General features: G+C 43.7%; 1 protein-coding gene across 1 annotated transcript in view; it reads right to left on the bottom strand.

Moving 5' to 3' along the window:
* tmem232 (transmembrane protein 232) overlaps positions 1 to 26,689 on the bottom strand; it is a 161,746-nt gene that overhangs the window by 54,541 nt on the left and 80,516 nt on the right. Inside the window, exons 8-9 of the mRNA XM_041185329.1 lie at positions 21,536 to 21,681; positions 6,397 to 6,543 (exon numbers count right to left, since the gene is read on the bottom strand). Coding sequence (XP_041041263.1) covers positions 6,397 to 6,543; positions 21,536 to 21,681 — 293 coding nt within the window. The remainder of the gene's footprint in view (positions 1 to 6,396; positions 6,544 to 21,535; positions 21,682 to 26,689) is intronic.

Below are 26,689 nucleotides of genomic sequence, written 5' to 3'. Positions count from 1 at the left end.
TGCCACAGAAGGCTGTGGAGGCCAGGTCATTGAGTGTATTTAAGACCGAGATTGATAGTTCTTGTTTGGTAAGTGGATTAAAGGTTATAGGGAGAAGGCAGGAGAATGGGGTTGAGAAACCTATGAGCCATGATTGAATGGCGAAGCAAACTTGATGGGCCTAATGGCCTAATTTCTGCTCCTACATCTTATGGAAGCAAGAGCGATGGGATTTGCGCAGATCTCAGGTTTTCCACAGCTGCAGGGTGCAATTGACTGCATTAATGTGATGCTTAGATCTCCATGGCAACAAGCAGTCAACTTCGTGAACCACAAGGGATACCTAACCCTGCCGCTGCGTCTTGGTGCTCCCCCGACATCCAGAGCGGAGGTGGAGCCAGCCTGTTGACTGCTACACCCTATGATGAGCTTGGCAGGTGTCCTCTGTGTGGCAGCGGCACCCTCCTTGGTCTGTGGAACTGGAGCTGCTGGGGTCACAGGAATAGGGGATTCAGATGGGCCAGACACTAATGTAGTCACCTGAGTGGATGGTGCCGGGTGTGCACCTGCTGATCCTCCTCCCAATGGGTGCCAAGGACCTCTGGCTGATTCCTTGAGGAGAAGGGGAAGCTGGAGTGAGATTGAACTGCCCAGCACCCCTCTCATATACACACTGTTGGAGGCCAACTATGGTGTCAGCAATGAAGTTCAGCCCGCACAGCAGTGCAGGAGTGATGTCCTGGACCAAGGTCTCCATGGCGGTTGCATACCTACCAATGTTGACCTCAGTGCTTTGGCATGCTGGCGCTATCACCTCAGCTTGAAGGAGGACAGACTCCTCCAACGTGCTTTGCAATCTGAGGAGTGCATCCTATATCCCTTCCTGATATTTCCGGGCTTGCTGTTGCAGCTCCAGCGCCTGAGAAATGACCCAGTCCAAAGGCTCGTCATCTGGCTCAGACTCAGCAGATTTCTGGCCTCCAGCAGCCATCCGAATGCTAGAAAACTGGGAAGTCCCTGCTGCTACCTGCTGTGGATCAGTGTGATGTGCTCACCAGATTTGACCCCTGAGGCTACTCTAGAACCAGGTCCCACCGAGGTGTGTGTCTCTGCACTGGTGGAGGGAGTGGATAAGCGCTGTGAAGGGCCTTCAATTAGGGTGTCATCAGATTCTTCTTCCAAGGTGTCTTCGGGATTTGAGTTGAGGACCTGGCTCATGGATCCCCTTGGCTCCTTCCCAAATGTGCCTACGAAAGCTAGGAGAGATAATTAGTGCATGGCAAGGGACTGCAAAACAGGGAACTGACTCACAGCATGGTTGTCTGATGTTGCACTGTTGGATCCTCACTGGATTGAGCACCACCGACATCACCATCAGCACAGGAACAGTCTAGATCGTTGTTGGCCAGCTGGATGATTCTATTTTCAAAGTCTGTGAGGACCTTAATGTCAGACACTCCTCCACCAGTCTTTGATCTCTCCCTCTTGTTGTGTGCCAGCCTGTCCTGCATGAAGACAGATGGAGAGAGTGTAAGCAGGACACCTGACAGGCCAGATGAGAAGGATGCCTGGCATGTGTGGATGGTGAGTGGTGCTATGGACAGGATGAGGATACAATCCACAGGGCAGATGAAGCGTGTGCGCGAGAATGAATGGTGATGTCCCTTGAGGTGGCAGAGTGACATCCCTGTGGGTGTGTTTGTGAGTGTGTGAGTTGAGATTGATGAGAAGAGTGAGTTACTTGAGGAGATCATTCATCCTCTTTCGGCACTGGGTGGCTGTCCTCTTTTGCAGGTTGTTGGCACTGACCACTGCTGTCACTGCTTCCCATGCTGGATTTGTCACTTTGCTTGCTGGTCTTCGCCCAGAGCAGGGGTAGAGGACTTCACAGCCAGCCCCCACTGCACCCGAGGAAGGCATTGCTAAATTTGGGAGCAGCATGTTTCCTCCCTTTAGCAGCCATGACTTTGCAGCAGCTTCCAATCCCTTAGAGAATGCTAGCTCTGTGCAGGGGCACCCTTTAAATATGGTGCCTGGTTTATTGAAGGCCTGAGGTGACAGCAGGGTGGACGAATCAGAAGGTGCCTGGCTAGCAATCCAGCGTGTTTCCTGGGAATGCATTATTAATGATGCGGGATGCACCGGGAATGGGAAAATACGGTGTGAAAATCTGCCATTGAGACTGGCTGGTAAGCACACTTTTTCCCGTCCATTATCGCACTTTATGCAAATCTAGGACAATTCTGTCCTGAATTTTTTTTAAATTATGGAAGGACATGGTATTATCTGGACATTTGGATGCTGACCTGGAGTTTTTATTAAAAAGATCATAAGTTCACTTTGGAACTGTCAACAAGCAGGCCTCTTCCAAGAAATCACCTGACCTGCATGGTACTTGAGGAAGGGCTGGTTCTTTGTTTTGAACTGCAATCACTTAATTAATGGAGCAAAACAAAAAGGGAAGACAAAGGCTGGAAGTTTTTTCCGGAAATCAAATGGCAGAGGCAAGCTTTAAGTTTTGAACCTGTGGATTTGAACTCAGTGTTGTTGGGGAATAAGCTGAGAAAGGAGGGTTTTCCTAACTCTCTCTATCTCTCTCTCTCTGCCTCACTTGAAACTGTGCGTGGTTATCAATCTGTAGCCAGATAATCCTCATCTGAGTGTACCATGGCTGCATTTTTGGACCTGCAAAACTGAGCCAAGAAGAACTGATCCAGCCATATGCATTCATCTCAACGCCAAAATTCTATTGGCGAGAACTTCCAGACATCCACCGAGACCATCAGACTGTCTTCACATGAGGGAACTCCAGATCAACAGCGTTGAGACCCAGTGAACGTTATCCTTTATTTTATAACGCCTATCTTATAAAACCCATCTCTGCAGAGACAGACTTTATCTGTTTGTCCTTTGTTTGTGTGCGTGATGAGTTTTTTTTAAAAGAACAGATAGATAGTTATACTTCCTGAGTACAATTGTGTGTTAACCAGTTCTTGCAATTTGTTAAAAAAATTTTGTTTTATAATAAACAATTGTTCTGAGTTTATTGCAAGAAATCTGGTTAAAGTCTCTTTTATTCTGGGTACCAGTCATGAAGGTAAACGATTGGCCATTTTGGTGAGAAAACGGAACTCTTAAATTAAGGGTACGACCTGCAGAGTAGTGGGGCTAAATAATACCCGCACTCCTCCAATCCCGGTCATAACAAGATGGAGACTTGAAATGATCAACTGTGTCTCCTTTTGTTTCCATATGGCTAGGAAATTAGTATTCCCTTGTACATAGAGAAATATCAGACCTACATATACCTTTGCAGATGCACTGAAGCTTATATCTGACCTTTTCTGAAGTGCAGAATACAAAGCAAGATGATACAGCAGTTTACTAGACTAACAATCTAGAGATCCACTGTTCAATCCCACCACGGCAAAGTGTTAAACTGAATTCAATAAATCTGGAATTTTGCAGTTTAGGACCAGAAAAATGACCAGATAAGCTTCTTGATTGCTCTAAAAACTCATTGCACATTGACTCCAGTTCAACTCCACGTGGTTGACAATCACAATAATGTTGAATAAAAGCGAAAAAGTAGGATGAATCTAAGGTCCAGAGAAATCATGTCAAGATGAGATATAGGTAGTCTCAGCCCAATTGACCCTACAAAGTCCTCCCAATATTTGGATACTGATACCCTGTTATCCCATTAATCATATATAACAGCTAACATCCTAGACTTTACCACCACTGTTCATGGGCTTGTCCAGTCATCAGTGGGATAATCTACCAGAGGTGAAGCACATTCCCATATCCATGGAGCACATAACAAAAACAGAATTACCTGGAAAAACTCAGCAGGTCTGGCAGCATCGGCGGAGAAGAACAAAGTTGACGTTTCGAGTCCTCATGACCCTTCAACAGAACTGATTAAAATTAAGAGAGGGGCGAAATATAAGCTGGTCCCCCCCAGCTCCCCCCACCTTAAACCAGCTTATATTTCACCCCTCTCCTAATTTTACTCAGTTCTGTTTAAGGGTCATGAGGACTCGAAACGTCAACTTTGTTCTTCTTCGCCGATGCTTCCAGAACTGCTGAGTTTTTCCAGGTAATTCTGTTTTTGTTTTGGATTTCCAGCATCCGCAGTTTTTTGTTTTTATCTCCATGGAGCACATTGTCACATTCATGTAGCAGACCATTAATTTCAGGGTCCATGAGGTCCCGTGGCTTCAGATCAAACAAGGCCACTAAAGATCCTTCATCTCCCCTGCCTCCCTGCCCTGAGCTCACCTCAACTTAAAAATTAGTGTGTCTCCCTGTTGGACATCACTTCTGGAGGGACACTGAAGGAACTATGGCACAGAATTTATTCTTATTTAACATCAAGATTGATTTGGTAGAACCAGCATTGACTGAACTGGCCATGTGCTAAATGACACAGCTCAAGTTTGGACCTGCGTCATGTGTGTAAGAACCAATGTGAGGCAGTAAACTATTTAGTCTTATCTTCACCAGCCTACCTGCCATAGACACTATGTCCAAACAGCAAGCATAGAAATGACCACCACATAATCTTGTGAAGATAAAGTCTCATCCTCCCTTGTGAAATGTGGCACTACTACCATGCTATATGCAACAAACTAAGGGTTTATCCAACGATCCAAAATTGGGTATTCATGAGCCACTGTGGGCTATCCAACAGCAATAGAATTGCATAGCAACACAACCTGTAACTTCATAGCCTGATTCCTCACTCCTCAATCACCATCAAGCAATACACCAATCATAGTTCAACAGGGAATGTAGGAAGCCATGTCAGCAGCATCAGGCATATCTTGAAATAGTGACACCAACTTACTGAAGTTGTTCCAAAGGCAACCTATATCAGAAACACTAAAAGCAGCAGACTTTAGAAGAGGTTTACATCACTATTCCTTCATTGTTGCTGGGTGAATATCCATTAACTCCCTGACCAGGGCCTTGTTAACTTGGTTAAATAGCAAGGTTAAGAAGCAGAACAGGCCTAATAAGTCTCAATATTATTTTAAAGCAGCAGTAGGAAGCCTAAAACTGTTGAAAGGAAGCAATGTTATTAAATTTACAATTAAAACAAAAAAATTATAAATTTAAACGCTGAACGTTATTAGTAAAATTGGTTTAAATGAAAGAAAGAAAAACAGTTAAAGAAAAATCATTTCAGAGCTAGAATAGTTTGGAAATTTGCTTCACAGCCACCACAGTGTCCAAACTGTGCAATTACACAGTACAACAAGTCAACAAGTTTATAGCCAAAACTCAGGCCAGATATTGCATTAAAAATAGTTGTGAGGCAAACAGGGACCTTGTTATTATAGTGTAAATTGGACAAACATTTCTGGAGTCCATACATGTACAGTTAATTGTGGAAATATACAAGTTGCTGCTCCACTTCTGCAAAAGTTTCACCATACCAGTATCCCCCCCAAAACATTTGGCATTAAAACATATGAAGGATGTGAAATTGCAGTGCTTACCCGCTAGTTGCCCCAAAATAGACAAGAGACGGTGCACTCAGATGTGAGTGAATTTTTAACTGCATGATGAATCTTAGTTACTGCCAAAAGACCTTTGTGGCCTTGAAAATATAACTTTACAAATAGAGTCTCACTTCTTCAGAATTTAAAAACATTTTCTTTGTCTCTTTTATCTCCCTCTCTTCATCACCTTGTTTTTGTTTTGGTTTCTGTATATGATTTTACATTGCTTTAAATATTCTACGTTATACTTCCTGGTTTAGACTCTGGAAAGTCTCAACAAATCTTCAAAAATGCTAGGTGGGACCAGATATGGAAGATCTGCCCCAATTTTTGACAGATCCTATTTTTGCCACCAGGGTAGAGGGGGTGGGGAGTGATTCACACATAGGGGAAACCTGAACTCAGCAGGACCATTTGAACTCAGTGCTGAACTGGCCTTAGTAATGAAAATCTGGGCCTCAATAAAGATTCTTCCATCTGATTGGCTGAAGAGACACATTGTTTTTTGTGCTGTTCACATTGGTCACAGAATTTCTGAGGGTATCATGCTGCTTAAGATCTTTAAACTGCAAGTTGTTGCTCAAAAGCCAACTAAAAGTCTAACTGTAAGCACAATGAATGGTAAACGTCAGTGATTCACAACTGAACACAAAATCTGGCCCATTATAAATCTAGACACAGAATTTTATATTTGGAACAAATAGAAACAAAAAAACAGGAAAAATGTGACAACAGTAGGTTAGATTTTACAGACAAGAACTGAATGCAGATGTAAAGTTTTTAATTAGTAGATAGGTACAGGAGTATAACGTAAATATCAGTTGTAGCATTATTATCAATTACTCTGGTGGTTTACTATCAATTTTGAATTTTTATAATGTAATTTGCATTTCATTATGGGACTTACCATCTCCTGCTGTTGTCGCTGGCTGAATCTGTAGAAGTTGAAGCAATCCTGGTGTATTTGTCCTATTGGGTGACTTTGATGAATTTCCAAACCCAATTAGGGCAGCCTTTTGGATTTCTGAGGTACTGCCATAGAGACAAATGTCTCCTAGTATACAGCAATAGAGATAGCTTAGCTGCAAGGGACAAACATGCCCATCTTCTGTGCTCACATTTTCCTAGAATTAAAATACATCTACTTACATGTTGGTTTCATATTTTTAAGTTTGCAATACTAACAGCATGCATTATTATACTTCTATTGCTCTATCATAATACTGCCAAGAACACCAGCTCTTCCTTGTACACTTTTGCAGTCCAAATCTAAGTAGAAAAGATAACCGGATAAGAGGTGTCTATTCTCTGTCCGAACCTGTTCTTTCCAAAACATAAGTGATTTGGCTGGGGTAGTGCATTCCAATCTGCAAAATTCTCTGCTGCTCCTGGTCCCTGACAATTTTAAATAAGGCACTATGAGAAAGCAGTTCTTAGAGAAAAGTATGCAATCACAACGATTAAATAAGGCCTTTAATATTGTAAAATGTCCCAAGGTGCTTCACAGGAGAGTTACCAAACAAAATTTGACCTTGAGCCACATAAAGAAATTGTAAATAATGTGATTAAAATCAGGAATCTGCAAGAGGTCAGAATGGCTGGTAAGGCGCAGAATTCAAGAGGGATGTAGGGCTGGAGGAAGTTACAGAGATAGGGAGGGCCAAAGTCATAGAGGGATTTGAATTTTAGAATCAAATGGTGGCCAACCAGAAGCCAATGTACATCAGTGCTCACAGGGCTGATGTAAGTTAGCATGAACAACAGAATTCTGGTTGATTATGAAGGGTGGAAGATGGGAGGCCGGCCAGAACAACTTTGGAATAGTAAAATCTACATGTTACAAAGGCATGGATGAGGATTCCAGCAGCAAATGAGCTGAGACAGGGGTGGAATAGAGCAATGCTATGGAGATTGAAGTAGATGGTCTTGGTGATGGAGCAGATATATGGTTGGAACCTCATCTAAAAGTCAATACAACACCAAGAATATAAACAGTTTGGTTCAGCCTCAGATGGTGGCCAGCAAGAGGGATGAAGTCAGTGCTCGGGAATGGAATTTGTGGTGGTAACTGAAGCCAATGGCTTTAGTCTTCCCAATATTTAGTTGGAGGAAATTTCTGTTCATCAGTACTGGATGTTGGACAAGCAGTGTGACGAATCAGAGACAGTGGAGGGGTCAAGAAGAGTCATGGTGTGACAGAGCTGGGTATCATCAGCATACATGTAGAACATGTTGATTAAAGGCAAAATACTGTGGAAATCAGATGTGGAACATATTATTATGTTCTCTAATGATACTGCCTAGGGTGGAAACAAGTAAATAGGAGCCAAATGGTAGATCTTTGCATGGCTCCAAATAACAATGCAGGATCAAGAAGAGAAACCATCTCAGGTGATTCTCAGTTCAAACTGACTAGTTGAGAATGAATCCAGGATGAGTGCAAGCCCACCCAACCAGACAGCAGAGGAGAGGCATTAAAGGATGTGGTGTTGTTAACCATGTCAAAGGCAGCAGACAGGTCAAGAAGAATTAAGTAGGATAGTTTACCAAGGTTACAGTCACATAAGATGTCATCCGTGACTCTGGTTAGGGCTATTTCAGTACTATGGCAAAAGTGGAAACCTAATTGGAGGGATTCAAACATGGAGCTCCAGGAAAGATGAGCACAGTTTTGAGAGGTGACAACACATTCAACGACTTAGGAGGAAAAAGGGAGTTTGAAGATCGGGTGGTAGTTTACAAGGACAGAAGAGTCAAACATGTTTTCTTTGAGATGAGGGGTGATAAGCAGATTTAAAAGGAAGGACGGTCTGCATCAGAGAAGAGGGAACCATTAATAATATCAACCAACATGGGGCCAGGAAGGGAAGTTGGTAGTCAGAAAATCGGTGGGAATAGGGTTGAGAGAGCAAGAGGTAAATCTCATGGACAAGATGAGCTCAGAGAAGGCATGATGAAAGCTAAAAGAGAAACTGGAGAAATATGGGAGGTCAGGGCTAGGGCAGGGGTAACCTTAGGGGAAGTTTGGCCTGCTGGACTTGGGTAGAGAGAGAAGCAGCTGAACAGATGGTCTCAATCTTAGTGACAAAGAAGTCCATGACATTATTGAAAGTAAGGGTGAAGGAGGCAAGGGGTTTAAGAAGTTTAAGGTAACTATAATTGGCATTTGGAAAAATATGGGCTGATAATGAAAATTAACATGGTTTGTTAAAGGCATATTATATTCAACCAACTTAATGGAGTTCTTTGATGAAGTAACGGAGAGGGTTAATGAGGGTTGTCTGGTTGATGTTGTCAACCTTCAAAAGCTTTCAAAAGAAATTTGACAAATCACTAGGCAAGGGTAGGCAGTGGAGTTCCCCGTGGTATTAGGACAATTGCTTTTCTGATAAAAATCATGGGCAATGAGAGAGACGAATTTCCGAAATGCATACAGGTTCATTGACCTGAAATGTTAACTCTTATTTCTCTCCAAAAGCTGCCTGATCTGCTTAGTATTTCCAGCATTTTATTTTATTCTGTTTTTATTGTAATACAGGTGAATAGTTGTATTCCAGACGGGAGGAAGTAGACAATGGCGTTCTCCAGGGATTGACTTTTGGACCACTGCACATTTTGGTATATATTAATAATTTAGACTTGTGTATACAGGGCATAATTTCAAAGTTTGCACTACACAAAACTTGAAAAAGTGGTAAACATTGAGACGTTGTGAATAGGGCAGACAAATAGCAAATGTAGTTTAACACTAATTAAACGCGAAGTAAAATGTTTTGATAGGAAGAATGAGGAGAGACAATACAAACTTAATGGTACAATCTTTAGGGAGTGCAGGAACTGAGACACGTGGCGGTGTATGTAGACAAATTTTTAAAGGTGGAAGGGCAACTTGAGAAGGCTGTTAATAAATGTTGCAAATATCTAGTTCATAATTCATATGTTTTAGAATATAAATTTTAGTTTTAGGAATTAAAGTGTTAAATGTAAGATGAATGGAAAATCATGATTGAGAAACTCTGATGTAAATGCAATTCAAACAAGCTTGGAGTTAATTACAGTTAATAGCTAACCTACGCTTATTCTACAAGGTCAGAGGTAGAAGTGTAAAACTTGAACAATAAATGGTGCATCTTTGGGCTCATAATGGAACCAGAAGGTCTACCTTTACTTCAATAAAACATTTAGGGCGGAATTTTCCATGCATGAGGCTAAATGCGATGATGAGTGGTTTTGGTGGCGCCCACCCTGCTGGCTGTAGCGGCGGGAACTTGTGCCTGATTCTGTGCTTGGAGGGTCATTAATTATGCACAGATGAGTCTTGGGTTGAATCACCTGCCGGGGGGGTCGGGATCTGATTCATCTGCCCACCGTCAGCTGGCGAGGTTGAAGGTCCGGGTGCCATATTTAAAGGACAGCCCAACAGATAATCTCACTCTCTCCAGCCCACCTGTCTTGCAGACATGTGCAGAGATGTCTTGCAGCAAGAAGAAGATGGCCGAGAGCCTCAAGAAGAAGGCAGCCCCCCACATCACCCACCAGGGCCTCCAGGCCTTGATCAGAGGAGTGCAGGATCACAGTCAAGCTCTGTATCCCAGGGATGGCTGCAGGATACGCAGAAGCCTCACCTCTCCGGCCTGGGAGACCATTACAGAGCAGGTCAGCGATGCTGGCAACCACGCCCGAAGTGCCATTCAGTGCAGGAAGAGGATGAATGATCTCATCTGCCCTGCCAGGGTAAGTCATCCTTCAACTCCCTCCAATATCAAACTCTCTTCATGGCATCATGCATTCAAATGGCTACTCTCTTCAGGGATCTCACACAACAATTAGCAGGGAACACATATTCCGTCATTGAGACTTTCACTTCACCACCATCCCATCTATCATGTTGCTCACACTCCATCCTCTGACCCTTCTGGGGAGGGCACAACACACACAGGGTACATGCATCTCACCCAACCTCTGCTCCATCCCTTCTAATCACATGCCTTTCTTTCTTCTCATACAGGCCAAGCTGGCGCACAACAGGTGCAAGGGATCGCAGACTAGGGAAGGGACAGCCGACATCATTGCCCTTCCTGAGTTTGAGGAGGCTGCAGCTGAGCTGGCTGGGGAGAACAGAGATCACTCCTGTGGGGAAGGGGAGATCGGCCTCTCCCAGCAACCTAATATGGATCACAGCTCCATCACCTCATCAAATCCAGACATTCACAGTTAGTCACATGCAATTTTAACTAGCTCATGCTCATTAACTGATACTCTATTTTCTACTCCCTCAGCACAAGCAGATCAAGGCCCTCAAGCCAGTCTAGCACCAGTGCGAGCCCCCAGACCACGTCCAAAGAGGTAGCTTTGGAAGAACCGTCATGGCACTCACATGCACCCTCCACCAGCTCAGAGCCACACACGTTGATGGGGCACAGCTGTAGATTAGGCTTGGGCTCAATTCCTGCAGAACACCCCTTTTGACGTCCCCGCAGCAGTTGGAGACAGGGACAGCTCAGGTCTCCAGCACTCGGCTGGAGAAAAGCCACCCTCTCAGTCCAAGTTGACGATGAGTCTCTGGAAGTGGCTGCCAACCCAATGCTGGAGATGCAACGACAGGCAGCAGAACATCAGGCAGAGATTTGACAGTCACTCAGCAGACTAGAGTGGACGATGGAGGAGTCCTTCCATGTTCTGTCTGATGTGGGATCAACATGCGAACATCTCAAGATCAATATGGGAAGGCTGGCAACTACCATGGAGACCTTGGTCCAGCAGGTCTTGCCAGATATACGCTCAGCCCTGCACTTCAGAGCCACACATGCTGGTAGTCACCATCAAGATGTAGGTGACATGGGGACGAGACACCTTGACTTCCCTCCAGGTGCACCATCTCCTGCAGGAGTCAGGGTGGGGTCTTCAGGCACCCACAGGGAGGATGAGCATCAGCCAGGTACTTGGGAGCCTCTTCTCAGAACACTCCAAGTGTGTGCAGTCGCTCACAGCCCCCTCTGCCTGTGGCGCCATCCACTCCAGCTTCTCAGGCCACCGAGGGGAGCTTCTGCCCCTGAGCAGCTGACCCTTATGAGGCTGGGGCCCTCCAGGCCTTGGGCCACCAGAGGAGGTCTGCCAAGGTTATTGCAGACATCAGGACGTAGTATTCAGCAGGCTGCTTCCACCTCTGCTGTGGATGTCGGGGCTGCACCCAGGCGTAGCAGTAGAGTTATGAAAGTTAAGAAAAATTGATGTTACTTTTGGGTCACAGGTATGCTATTCACTTAAAGAAATTGCACTTTGTGAATACATTTGATGGTTATGTGAATGTTTTTGGAAACTGAAGGCATTGTGATTTTGTTCTTTGGAATCCTCTTATTTTGAGGTTTAGCCTTCCTCCCACTCAGTGATAGTGTCCTGCTCTGAGATTCACATTCCTGTGATGTCAACCTCAGTTGAACTAGTCTCTGCACCATTATGTGATGTCATGGAGATGTGCCTAAATCTTTATTTGAAGTGTATGATGTAAGCGTCTCCAACCCTTCTTCTTCAAGGAACACCATTGAGTGAGGGCAGCTAATCAACATTATTATTCTAGCGGCATTTGTGTCTCCTCAGTGGTAGTGGCAAAAGAAAAGACATGCACAGGAGGAGGAGATCCCTGGGCATGTCCACATCTTAGTCACAGCAGTGTTTGCATCATTAGGTGGTGGCAAAGGCTTCAAGTCTTCTCTCGCATCACTCTTGTTCCTAAGTAGACTCTCAGTTCCCAGGCTGAGCTCACTCACAGGGCCCCACGGATCACAGAAAAGATCATGGCCTGGCGATACATGAGTTCAGAGTGCGCAAGTGTGAATTCAGGATTCGATCTTGCTGCTAATGGGTGGACATCCCCTGAGATGAAAGTAAATGGCCCCTGAGGTGAATGTAAATGGCATTGTGAGTTAAGAGAGATGTGGCCATTTGCCTTCACTTTACTCTTCCTGAAACCTGTCAGCAATTAACGTATCACGGGCACGTCTCCCATGTCTTCCTTCCTTCACAGTGTGATTGTGCTCATATTGACCCTCAGCAATCTCCTGAGGTTCCTGAGCTCTCATTCTCCTCAAGTTCATTCACTGGCAGGGGTTCACCTCTTTGCATTGCCAGATTGTGAAGGGCACAACACACTGCGATGATGTGGGAAACCCCGTTGGGAGTGTATTGTAGTGAGCCACCTGAGTGATCCAAGCATCTGAAGCACATCTTCAGAAGCCCTATAGTCTGATCTATAAGGGAGCGTGTGGAGCTGTGAGCATGATTGCACCTCTCCTCGGAACGACTCTGAGGGCAATGCACTGGTGTCATCAGCCAGTGTTGCCAAGCAGCCATCCCTGCAGACATAATAGCCTCTCAAAAATCTCAGGCACTCAGGCACCTGGGAATGACTCAGGATGTAGGAGTCATGGCAACTCCCAGGGTACCACGCACAAACATACAATATATGCTTCCGGTGATCACACACCAATTGTACATTGATGGAATGATAGGCCTTGTGGTTTATAAACATTAGGGGCTGCTGCCATGGAGCCCGTAGAGCCACATGGGTGCAGTCTATTGCACCCTGCACTCTTGGGAAGCCTAGATGGTGGCGAAGCCAGTGAATCTTGAAGCCTGGCTATCTTCATCCAGAGCAAGCCTGACATAATGATAGGCTTTCCTGTAAAGGGTATCTGTGACCTCCTTTGTGCATCGTTGTGTAGTGGACTAAGAGATGCCGCTCAGGTCCCCTGTTGATCCTTGGAAAGAACTAGAGGCAAAGAAATTTAGTGCTGCGGTCACCTTCAAAACCACTGGCAGGAAATACCATGGAGCTCCAAATGGCATCAGGTCTTTACGAAGAATGTGGCATATGTAATGTATCAGATCTTGGGACAAGCGCAGATGTGCACGGCATTGCCTCTCACTCATTTGTAAACAGGAGACTCTTCTATGATAAATCCTAGGTCTGGCGAGTTGCCCCCATTGTCTGGATCTCTCCTCCTGATCCTCCTGTTCATGCTCTGGCTCCATTTGACCATGTCCCTCCTGCTGGAGCTGTGCGTGGAGTTGCCTCTCCCTCCTTTGCCTCCTCCATGCATTCGGACCCTGACAAAGGCAGTAATGAGCTCTGACCATTTGTGCTTTTGCCTTCTCTCTAAAAGGAAACATTGAAGACATTAATGATTCAAAGAGCAAGAAAGTGAAGCCCAAAAGATGAAGCTATGGAAACTGTAAAGGTCCATAGTTTATCCTGCCCCCCATGCATGGTGGCAGATCCCACCTTGTCCCTGAGACACTAGCACACACATTGAGGTGACCAAGGTGGCATTGCAGATATGTAACATCTTGAGCCCTGCGCGAGATGCTGAAGTTTATTTGAGATGAGTGACCCATCCTAGCTCTGTGCTCCAATCTCTGATGTGGCATATTAATGACCAATGAGTTTTTAAAATTCATTTACAGAATGTTGGCATTGCCCATCAATAATTGCCATTGAGAAGGTGGTGGTGAGCTGCCTTCTTCAACTGCTGCAGTCCCTGTGGTGTAGGTAGACCCACAGTGCTGTTAGGGAGGGGATTCCAGGATTTTGACCCAGTGACAGTGAAGGTATGCCGATATATTTCCAAGTCAGGATGATGAGTGGTTTTGAGGGGAACTCCTGGGTGGTGGTGTTCCCACCTTTATGCTGTGAGTGGCTGCCCTTTGGCTCATTAGGAGTGTCAAAACTGGTGACAGGCCTTCATTCATGGGCCTCTTTCACTGTTGCCTTCATTCACAAATTCTAAATTCCTCTGTGTTACTCTTGAGATGCAGTGACTGTGATGTGAAACCACTGAGTTCTGAGTAGCCCTTTAATAGTGCTAATGAAGCCATTGGCTTTCAGTGGCTTTCATCGCAAGGATTCTCCTCCTTTCTTTCTAAGCTCTGTTCACTCCTGCGGCAACAAGAAGTTAGAGAGTTAGAGGGCGACTCCAGAAAGGCCCTCTCGTGTTCGCCCTTTCCCCTCACTGCCATTCTACCGCCTTCCTTCCCCATTGCCCACCTTGTGTTCATCAACACCACCCTCGCCTCACATCCCACCCACAGATGAAGAGCTAGTTTCTGAAAGTTGAGGCCTGCATGAGTGCCACAGCCCAGTGGCGTCCTTTGGAACAATGCAGGCAAAGAGCAAGAGCAGGCCAACTCTACAGTCCCAGCAGTGCGACGTTCATCACAACAAGACCGGTGCGGCACCGTGGCAGGTAGGCTTGTATGTTGCACTCAGCTCAAAGTTACCAGCGAATTGTGGTCCAACTTGTGCATGCCAACCCTTTTCAAATGGGTTTGAGGCTGATGTAATTCCCCGCTGGAAGGTGTGACAAAATTCCGGCGAGCAGCTGTATTAATAAGCATTCATGAGATGTTAATGAATGCAAATAGTGTTCACACCACTAGTCGGTAGGATAACCGACCTGCCATAAACCCACCATCCGGAGAATTGCAAGCTGTTTTTGTGTCAGCAAATTTTCGGCTTTTTGCCTGCCACTGAATTCTCCACTCCTGACCGCATGAAACTCACTGCAAACGGGATGGGGAAATTACACCCTTAAATTAGTTATGTAGTTCCCAGGTAAAAAAAAATGAAAGCCCATTGTAAACAAGAGACTTCCTTGATAGGGACAGAAATTCTGGAGAAAGGGTCGTAAACCCCATTAGCAATATAAATTATTCACATGGGTTACAGAATCAAAGAGTTGTGTTGTAGGTAAATAATTCCTTTACATTTCTGCTTGGGATCATCCCAAAGCATGCCACGTTGTCATAGAGATGGGCTATAGGGGTAGAAGGTTCTTTTGTTTAAACTATCTTTGTGTGTTTGCTAACAGAAGCAAGCAGTTTAGTTTGGAGAACAGACAGTGGCAGTTGTAGCTCTGCTTTGGTGGGACTGCATTGTGCCAGAGTGAGAGCGCCAAAAGGAGATGATAGTCAGTTAGAAGCTGCATTTCAAGCAGAGAAATGACTAACTCCATCATTCACCACACGGGATGTGGGTGGGCTTCTATCTTCATTTTGGATTTCGTGATGGAAAAGCAACTGGAAGATTTGCTCTAGCTTAGAGCTAGGGAAAGAAATGTACAGCGGTCCTCACAGAGCCCTGTAGCTGAAAGTAGTCAGCAGAGTTAGCTTAGAAAGCTTTGTGAAGACAGTCGGGTATCTGCTGGTGCCATGAACAAGGCTGAACTGTAAAGAAAAGGTTGAGGGTCACAAAGCCAAAAAAGCTAATGGAAGGACGCCCACAACCTCTTACCTTTCAGGATAGCTGGAGCACTGAGGAGAATTAAAGTAAATTCCGGAGGGCTATGGCATAACTTTGGGTTGTCCCAGGAAAAGTGAATAAACCTTCGAGATTTTGTACAATAAGGGATTGAGGGGTGGAAGTAAAATATAGAACTGAGTTTATAGAATAAGTTTTTATAAGCTATAGTGTTGAGTTAGTGGTGCTTGCTTTGTTTAATTTCTTTACGTACAAGAATGTTTATTTTTTGTTTAAAAATATGAAATCTTGTGTAGTTTTGTTGGTTGTTGCTGGGTGTTTGGATTTCTTCTTTGAACATTAACTGACAGGATCATAGCATAAAGCATATGGAATCCTTGGCTTTATTAATAGAGGAATAGAGTACCAAAGGAAGGAGGTTCAGCTAAGCCTTTATAAAACACTCACTAGGCCTTAGCTGGAGCATTGCATTTAATTCTAGGCACTACAATTTAGGAAGGTCTTGGAGAGACTGCAAAAAAGATATTCTAGAATAACCCTGGGAATGAACAAATTCAATTATGTGGAGAGACTGGGGAAACTGGCATTGCTCTCCTTAGAGCAGAGGACGTTCAAAGGAGATTTGACAAAGATGTATGAAATTATGAACTGTTTTTATAAAATAAAAGAAGATAAACTGCTTTTATGGCAGAAGGGTCGCTATCCAGCTGACACAGATTAAAGATGATTGGCAAAAGAACCAGAAACAACATGAGGAAACATTTTTTTTACGCAGCGAGTTGTTAATTATCTGATGAAAGCAAATTCAATATTAATATTCAAAAGTGAATTGGATAAATACTGGAAGGAAAAATAAATTACAGTGCTATAGGGAAACAGAAGGTGAGTGGGTTAATTTAATAGCTCTACCAAAGAGCTGGCATAGGCATGATGGGCTAAGTGGTCAGCTTTTGTGCTGTGATATTCTGCTGTGATTCTGCAACATTGTTGTAGAAGTGGAGATGAGAAGCTGGATTTATCTTTACATTGTAGGATATTCCTTGAATATTGAGAAGTGTTGCCAGAGTATAGTAGGATTCAACTGAACATACGAACACATGAAGTAGGACCAGGAGGAGGCCATTCAGCCCCTCAAGTCTGCTCCGCCATTCAATAATATCATGGCTGATCTTTGTGTTTCAAGTTCCACATTCCCATCTATCTCTGATAACCTTTCATTCCCTTGCCTAACTAGAATCTATTAACCTCTGCCTTAAAAATACACAGTGACCCCGCTTCCACCACCTTCTAAGGCAGAGAGTTCCAAAGTTACACAGCCATCTGAGAAGAAAATTCTCCTCATCTCTGTCCTATAAGGGCCCCCCTAATTTTAAAACAATGCCCCCTAGTTCTGAACTCACCAACAATCTCACCCACATCCTTTCCAAGTCCACCTTGTCAAGACCATTCAGGATCTTATATAATTCAAACAAGTCACTCCTCACTCTTATAAACTCCAGTGGAAACAAGCCCAGCCTGTCCAAACTACCCCCAGAAGACAACCTGCTCATTCCATGTATCAATCTAATAAACCTTCTCTGAAATTCCTCCAATGCATTTACATCCTTTCTTAAATAAGGAGACAAAACTGCACACGGTATTCAAGATGTGGGCCAGGATTTTCTGGCCCCATCGCGGGCGGGACCCGCCGCAGGTTAGGCGGCGCCCCAGTCAGATGTCCATTGAGTTGTGGCGGGACCAGAAGATCCCAAGGCCGGGCGGGTGCAGAAAATCCCACCCATGGTCTCACCAATGCCCTGTATAACTGAACCTTAAATACTTAATTTTATGTTCAATTCCTCTTGTAACAAAGGATAGTATTCTATTAGCCTTCTTGGTTACATGTTGTACCTACATACTAACTTTTTGTGACTCATGCACGAGAACACCTAGATCCCTCGGCACCACAGAATTTGGCAGTCGTTCTCCATTTAAGTAATACTCTGCTTTTTTATTCTACCTGCCAAAGTGAACAACTTCACATTTTCCCACATTATACTACATCTGCCAGATTTTTGCCCACTCACTCAACATGTCCATCTGCAAACTCCTTATGTCTTCTTCACAACACACTTTCCTACCTATCTTTGTGTTGTCTGCAAATTTAGCTACCATGCCTTCGCTCTCCTCATCTAAGTAATTGATGCACATTGTCAAAAGTTGAGGCCCCAACCAAGACCTCTGTGGGACTCCACTTGTCACATCCTGCCAATCAGACAAGATCCATTTATGCATACTGTCTGTTTTCTGTTAGTCAGCCAATCTTCTATCCAGGGTAAATGTTACCCCTTACACCATGAGGCTTTATTTTTCACAATAACCTTGATGTGGCACCTTATCAAATGCTTTCTGGAAATCCAAGTACAATACATCAATAGGCTCCCCTCCATCTAACACACGTGTTATTCCTTCCAAAAAACTCTAATAAATTGGTTAAACATGATTTCCTTTTCATAAAACCATGCTGACTCTTCCTGATTATCTTGAGCTTTTCTAAGTGCACAGCTATAACCTCTTTAATGATCGACTCTAACACCTTCTCCATGACAGACATCAAGCTAACTGGCCTATAGTTTCCTGTTTTCTTCTTGAATAAAGGGGTTATATTTGCCACTTTCCAGTCTGATGGAATTTTTCTAGAATCTAGGGAATTTTGGAAAATGAACACCAACGCATCTACTATCTCATTAGCCACCTCTTTTAAGACCTTTGGATGAAGTCCATCTGGACCCAGAGCCTTGTCAGCCTGCAGCTCCATCAGTTTGCTCAATACTGCTTCCCTAGTGTTTGTAATTTCACCAAGTTCCTCTCTCCCTTCCACCTTCCGATTTACAGCTATTTCTGGAATATTTCTGTATCCTCTATAAAGATGACAGAAGCAAAATATTTGTTCATTTTATCCGCCTTTTCCTTATTATCTACTATTAACTCTACTCTCTAGAAGACCAACATTCACTCTACTTACCCCTTTCCTTTTTAAATACCTGTTCAAATCTTGCTATCTGTTTTCACATTTCTAGCTAGCTTCCTCTCATGCTCTAATCTCTTTATCCCAATTAACATTTTCGTCATTCTCTGCTGTTCTTTATATTCTGACCAATCATCTGATCTGCCATCTTTGCGCAGTTATATGTTTTTATCGTTTAGTTTGATACTTTCCCTAAACTTCTTCAGTTAACCATAGATGGTGGATCCTCCCTGAAAATTTTTCTTTATAATAGGAATATACTTATTCTGAGTATTCTGAAATATCCCCTTAAATGTCTGCCACTGCTTCTGTATTGATCTATCCCCTAGCCTAGTATCCCAGTTCACTTCAGCTGGCTCAGCTTTCATGCCCACATAGTTGCCCTTATTTAAATTTAAAATACTAGTCTTAGACCCACTCTTCTCCCTTTCAAACAGCTTGTAAAATTCAATCATATTGTGGTTACTGCTAGGGGTGCCTTTACCCAGAGGTCATTAATTAATCCTGTCATATTAATAAGACCAAGTCTAACATAACCTGCTCACTGGTTGGTTCCAGAACATGCTGCTCTAAGAAACCATCTTGAAAGCATTCTATGGACTCCTCATCCAGGCTGCTACTGTCAATCTGATTTTTCCAGTTTATGTCTAGATTAAAGTCACCCATGATTATTGCCATCCCTTTATCACAAGCACTCAATAGTTCTTTGTCCTACTTTATCCTACATTGTGGTTATCGTTAGGGGGCCTGTAGACCACTCCCTCTAGTGACTTATTTCCCCTCCTATTCCTCATCTCACTCAAACCGATTCTGTATCATGATCTCCTGAACCAAGGTCATCTCTGACTATTGCACAAATGCCATACTTGAATAACAGTGCTACCCCTCCACCTTTACCCTCTTCTTGAAGGCCATATACCCCTCAATATTCAGGACCCAATCCTCGTCATCCTGCAACCAGGTCTCCACAGTGGGTATCAGATCACATTTATTTACTTCAATGTGCGCTATCAATTTGTTTACTTTGTTATGAATGCTGAGCACATTCAGATACAAAGTCTTTAGTTTAGTCTTATTGTTATCTTTGTAATATCTAGTCTTGATTCTTTATGCATTTTTAGGTTTTTTCTCTCTATCCCTTCCTGTCATTCTCCGACCCTCATTTCCCATATTACTATTTTCCTCTACTCTTTACCACATTTTTCTACATTTGATCCCCTGTCCCCACTATTTAGTTTAAAACCCTCTCTCCTTCTCTAGTTATGCGGTTCGCAAGAACACTGGTCCCAGCCAGTTCAGATGTAGACTGCCCCAATGGTGCAGTGCCCACTTTCCCCAGGACTGGTGCCAGTGTACCCCAAACCAGAACTCACTTCTTCCACATCAGTCTTTAAGCCACGTATTCATCTCTCTAATTTTATGTACCCTATGCCAATTTGTATGCAGCTCAGGTAATAATCCAGAGATTATAACCTTTGAGATTCTGATTTTCAATTTAGTGCCTAGCTCTTCATTGTCTCTACGAAGAACCTCTTTCCTATTTCTACCCATGTCGTTGGTACCTACATAGATCACAACAACAGGATCCTTCCCCTCCCACTGCAAGTTCCTCTCCAGCTCTGAGCAGATATCCTGAACCCTGGCACCAGGCAGGCAATTTAGCCATCTGGGCTCTCGTTCTTTGCCAGAGAGAAAGTGTCAATCCCCTTCACTATATTGTACCCTACCACCACTACATTCCTTTTTGCTCCCCCCACTTGAATGTCTTCCTGCACCATGTTGCCATGGTCAGTTTGCTCATCCACCCTGTAGCCCCTTTCTCATCCAAACAATCCGAAAGAACCTCAAACCTAATGGACAATTGCAGATGCTCACATTGCTGCTCTCCTGCCTTCTGGGTCCCCTTACCTGCCTCACTCGCAGTCACACCCTCCTGTCCCTGAACACTGACCAAATCAGAAGACCCTATCCTAAGTGGTGTGACCGCCTCCTGGTATAAAGCAGCCAGGTAACTTTCTCCCTCATGCTTTATGCAGTCAGAACCAATTTATTCATCATGAGTGTTGAAATCAAGGTCCCTTGGGCGTAATGGTGTGGAAATAAGGGCTGTTAACTTTCTTTATCCCCTGTCGAAATAGCATCAGCATGCCCCTTGCTTATTGTGTAGTTCTGTTGGTTGATTGCTGGATGTTTGGGTTTCTTCTTTAAATGTTAACTGTCCCTAACAGGGTCATAGCTAGCCCAATTTCCTTCAGCCCCCTCCCCCCACCATCCTGAATTATTTTCTTGCCAGCCTCAGCCCTCCTCCCTTTACAAAGCAAGCCACATTCATTTCTTCTAAATACATTTTCAAAACTTAAAACTATAGTACTTCAAGGGTCTAGGCCTCCACCCTAGCATGGATCATAATGTGATCCCCACGTCCACCAGTGGACCTGGTACTACAGCTAGCTTGGACAAGCATGCCTACACAGACCTATGTAGGCCCCTTTGAAAACCCAGGGCATGGGAACTCCTGAAATAGGGAATCCCCTCATGGAACTGGTCGTCTAAGCAGCAAGTGGAGGCTCCCATCCCCACACATCCATCCAGTAAGATTTAAATTCCTTTACCTTGATTTCTGCTATTCTGCCCTACTCTGGCTGTAATTACATCAGGAGTAGATCAGAACAGCTGCAAGGTTTCCAAGAGTTTTAAACTTAATGAACAAATATAACATAGCTTAACAAATTAAGAAAAAACTAGTTCTTAGGAGAATTATCTACAATATTTTGCATTGCATACCATGTAGCTTCACCTTTACCTGTTTTAAGTTGTGAGAACTAAAATGTGATACAAGAATTATGCCCAGCTCTGTCAAAGCCTTCAAACAAGTAATGTTCATTTTGGCAGCTTCACCGAGGAGCAGCAAACCAAGAGCAGCATCAATCCTGAAAAAAAAACTCATATATTGTCACCTAATATTTCTGTGATTTGTCATTTAATTATTTTGTTCTTACAGCTGTAAATCTTTTAGCCAATAATATGTACTATTTTACATATTACAATCTGTATAATGAATGTAGGAATACTCCTAATTTCTATTCACAATTCCAATAATACATATTTTCAATGGGTATCCTGGAGGCATAAATTTAAAATAATTGACATTCAGGTCTGGGGGATAATGTTCACTGTTTTATATTTGGGTCTGGGGATAATGTGCACTGTTTTATGTTCAGATCTGGGGGGATAATGTTCACTGTTTTGTATTCAGGTCTAGGGGGTAATTTTTGTTACTCACAATAAGAGGTTGTGGTGGAAGAATTAATCAAGGCTGGTCTGGTTCAAGCAGGTTTATTGTCAAGGCAACTCCTTAGTGCTACTGACTTCCAAGTAGCTTCCACACAAAGGGCAGGATTTTCCCCGTCGGGAGCGAAGTTGAATTGCGGGCACACACAGGTGTGCCTCCAATCGCCCCCCCCCACCCCTGATTGGGGGCATGGCGCAATTTTATGTGGGCAGGCCAATTAAGGCTCGCCCAGCATGACGTCTGCACAGAAGCGCTATGCGCTCCCTGTGCGGGGGGGGGGGGGAGCGGAATTCCTAAATCATGAGTGCGCTCTTTCACGCACGTGCACGAAAGAGCACACTCATCTCCCTGAGGCTAAGTGCTACTTCAGGAAGATCAGCTGTTCTGTGACAAATATTAAAAATAGAAAAAAAATCCTGACATGTCCCCTCATGTGGCACTGTCACATGAGTTGGGACATGTCCATAATTTTTACAAAGACTCTAATAAAATTTTTAAAAACCTACATGAAACCTCATCCCGCCCATGGATGAGATTTCATGCTTTTTCTAATTCCCGCTAATGCTCCTGGCCTGCCCGCCAATCTTAAGGTTGGATGGGCAGGTCCATTAATTATCTAAATGACTCTGTCAATGGCCTCAATTGGCCAGTGACAGGTTGGCGGGCGTGTAGCTGATTTTGCTGCGCCCCCGCCTACCAGAAAATTTAAATGGGGCAGGATGACGTTGGGATTTCTGCCCGACGTCACTACGCGTCATTTTTTGCATCGGTGAGCGGGCCCTGCCCCCGCTCGCCGACGGGAAAATCCTGCCCAAAGTGTACCAGCTGTATCTTTTTATTCTATTTAGATGGGATAATCAATAGTCATCACTGTTTAACCAGCAACTGTCTTTCACCAGGTGATTGCCATGCAGTGTGATTATTTATACTTTCACAATTTTCTCTGTTTTATATTCAGGTCTGGATGGATAAAGTTCACTGTTTTATATTTGGGTCTGGGGGATAAGGTTCATTGTTTTTTTATTCCGGTCTGGGGATAATATTCACATTTTCTATTCTGGTCTAATGTGGATTAGAAGAAGAAGCTTGAGAACAGTAACTGTATTTTGGGCTCTGGCTTTTAACAAAATAAACTATCCTGGTGGGAGAGACAAACATTTTCAGATTTGCTGCAGTCAGTGAATGTGAGATTTAAGCTAAATCCTCCGATTTTGTAAATTTAAACCAAAACCAGGCAAGCAGGAAGTTGCTAATGGTTAAAGGGGCCGGGGTGATGGTGGGGGGAGATTTCTGGATAAAGTCTGGGTAAAGGGGTAGGAATTACTTGGTTAAACAGGGGAGCCAGGGCAGTGGCAGGGTGGATACAAAATTGGTTAAGGGCGAGAAAGCAGAGAATAATGGTAAACAGTTTTTCTTGAGAGGATGGAAGCATACAATGGTGTTCCCCAGGTGTTTGTATTAAGATCACTGCCCTCTTTGATATATAGTAATGAATAAACTGGATTTGGGTATACAGGGAGCAATATATTTTTATTTGTATGGCTGGGGAAGCAATTATAGCTTGATGTCAAATGTAACAATAAATTCAACAACTTCAGCTGACACAGTGTGAATGGTGTAATATCACCAGGAATGGATCTCTCAGGGTAGAAGTTCAGTGTATGGGCTGACTTGGATGGCCAGAAGCATAATTTGAGCTGTTCCTCATGTTCCACTGTGGAACAAGTGCCCGCATCTTCCCTGGCCTGTCCTCAAGTGGCTGAGGGCAGTCCAGGTTTTCAGTGGAAGATTAAAATTTGTGTCAGTTACCAGGTTGCAGCTGGTGATGTTTGCAGTCAGCCAGGAGATGCACCATCAAAAGGTGGGGCTTTCGTCATTTTCCAGGGTGTAGACAGTGTTCCAATTGGGACTATGGAATTCCAGACAAGTGGAGTTTGTTTTAAGGTCTTGTGTCAATGGGAGTGCTTTGTTAAACTGTCAGTCAGTGGTGTTCTTTGAGGTGGATGTTTTCCCCGCAGGCATCAGGAGGTTTAATATGTGCTAACACTACAAGCACCTTGAGCTGTGTTGGTCTCAGTGTCCCAGAAATAATCCTCATGGCTTTGTGTAGGTGGATATCTGCCATTTTTGTGTGGAGGCTCCCAAATCGGGTTGAGCAGCAGTTGGGTAGACTAGGGCGAGTGAAGCAGTGCCTTATGTGTTTGCTCTGCTGCCCCAGATGTTATTGCCAGTTTCCCAATGAGATTCACCCTCAACTTGACCATGGCTCCCGTGTTCTAGAGTTGTTGCCGGTGGATCAATGTATGTTCAACGGTAATGCCAAGATATTTTGGCATTGGGTCTAGGGTGAGTAGTCGGCACAGAAGTGCTCATGAAATTCTTCCCTGGCTTCTGAGATGTACTGCAACCAAAAGGGATACCACTCCCTCAATGTCCAGCTGGACTGTGACTATACACAGTAAATCATGCATTTAGAGGTTCAGTATCGTGGCTTCAATCAAATGCTTTTATTCTGCACCAGTCTGCTGTACCATCTGCATTTGAGCAGTCACAACAACCCAGAGGGTGGCTACAGGATGACAAGGGCTATCCACCGAACTCTAGCTCATGACTCCAATGTGCTGCCCTTAAGTAACACTAGACATGTGCGATATTGGACCCTCTGCTGATTTGTGCAGTTTATAGGCGTAGTGATAATGTCACTGAACTAGTAATCCAGAGGCCCAGGCTAATGTCCCCAGATTGGGATCTGGGTTCAAAACCCACTATTGCAGCAAGTAATAAATCCAGAATTGAAAACTAGTCTCGGTAATGGTGACCATTAAACTATCACTGATTGTTGTAAAAATCCATCTGGTTCACTAATGTCCTTTAGGGAAGGAAATCTGCCATCCTTATCTTGTCTGGCCTACATGTGGCTCCAGACCTACAGCAATGTGGTTGACTCTTAATTGCCCTCTGAAATGATCCAGCGAGCCACTCACTTAAAGGGCAATTAGGGATGAGCAACAATTGTTGGATTTGCCAGTGATGCCCACATCCCATGAAAGAATAAGGAGCAGTAATGAACAGTGCAGGTGTAGAATAAAAAGTTAACTCTATCAATAGCTACCGCTTTACTTGATCCATATTCCACCGCCAATTTCAAAATTTGCAAATGACACAAGTGTTGTGAACCACAGGGAAATCTTAGCTTGAGAAAGAGTTGGGTGAGCAGGAGCTCACGGGAAGAAATTGCCAGAACTGGGGGAAAGAACAAGTTGGGTGTCAGGCTCAGGGACCTTCACTTAACTTGAAACAGAGTCAGGAGGAGCAGGAGCAGGCTGCAGAAATTTACAAATAGTCAAAGCATGATATTACAGGAAAGTTGTGAGTTGATTTGTTGGTGAGTATTGCTACTTAGGGACTGAGACTAAGCAACTGGGAATTTAAAAACATTAAAAATATTAAGTATTAATAACAAGTAACAAGTGAGTAACTGCTGAGTTATTTTTAAGTAAGGTTTATTGCTACTAGTAAGTATTAGTAAAGTTTATCAGTATTACTAAAGTTTATTAATAGCAGGTTTATTAGTATAGGTCAACTTTATTAACAGTAGTAAGGTTTATTAGAAGTAACAAGGTAATTAACTAATAGAGGAATGGCAGGGCTATTCCAACCTCTACAGTGCACGTCCTGGTTGTGTTGCTATAATGATATAAAGGCACCAATCACTCATGAGGGATTGTGTAAACACATTGTGGGTTCATTTATTTAGACTAGGCACATAGGAACATCTATACCTAGGTAGAAAGCTTGAAGACATCAGCAGAACTGTGTGTGTGTGCATGTGTGCTCTGCTCAAAGCAAAAGGTGAAACTAAGACTGGATCATATGACACTTCCCTTCTAGTGATATCATGATGTTATCCCTTAAAGGCTTATTACAACAATCCTGTGCTCTGTGGGAACTCCAGGACACGTCCCATGTCCTGGATAACCATTTGTGCAGGATGGCTATAGGTTTCAGCAGCTTGAGCTCCGGGTTTCATAACTTGAGCAGCAGCTGGCATCACTGTGGTGCATCCGTGATATTGAGAGATTTGTGAATAATACCTTTATAGATGTGGTCACCCTGCAGCTTAAGGGAAGGAAAGGAGAGAGGGAATGGGTGACCACCAGACAGTTAAAAAGAAACAGGCAGGTAGTGCATGAGTTCCCTGAATGCATGCCACTCTCTAACCAGTATTCAGTTCTGAATTCTTATGAGAGTGATCATTCACCTGGGGAGTTGCAGCCAGAGCCAAGTCCGTGGAACCACAAGTGACTCAGTTGTACAGGGGAATATAAGGAAAACTGGAAGGGCAATAGTGATAGGTGATTCAATAGTTAGGGAAATAGGCAGGTATTTCTACGGTTGCAGGCATGAATCCAGGATGGTGTGTTGTTAGGGTCAAGGGTGTCAATGAACGGTTGCAGAGCACACTAAGGGGGAAGGGTAAGCACCCTAAGGGTTGAGGGTAAACACCCAGTGGTCATTGGTCAGAATGACATAGGCAAAAAGAGGGGTGTGGTCCTGCAGTCAGAATTGAGGGAGCTAGATAGAAAATTAGTAAGAAGGACCTCAAAAGTAATAATTTCCAGATTATTCGCAGTACAATGCGCAAG

This window comes from Carcharodon carcharias, chromosome 4 (assembly GCF_017639515.1).
Source record: "Carcharodon carcharias isolate sCarCar2 chromosome 4, sCarCar2.pri, whole genome shotgun sequence".
NCBI classification, from domain to species: domain Eukaryota; kingdom Metazoa; phylum Chordata; class Chondrichthyes; order Lamniformes; family Lamnidae; genus Carcharodon; species Carcharodon carcharias.
Note: the sequence above shows the minus strand (reverse complement) of the source record. Positions and strands in the feature narration are given on the sequence as shown.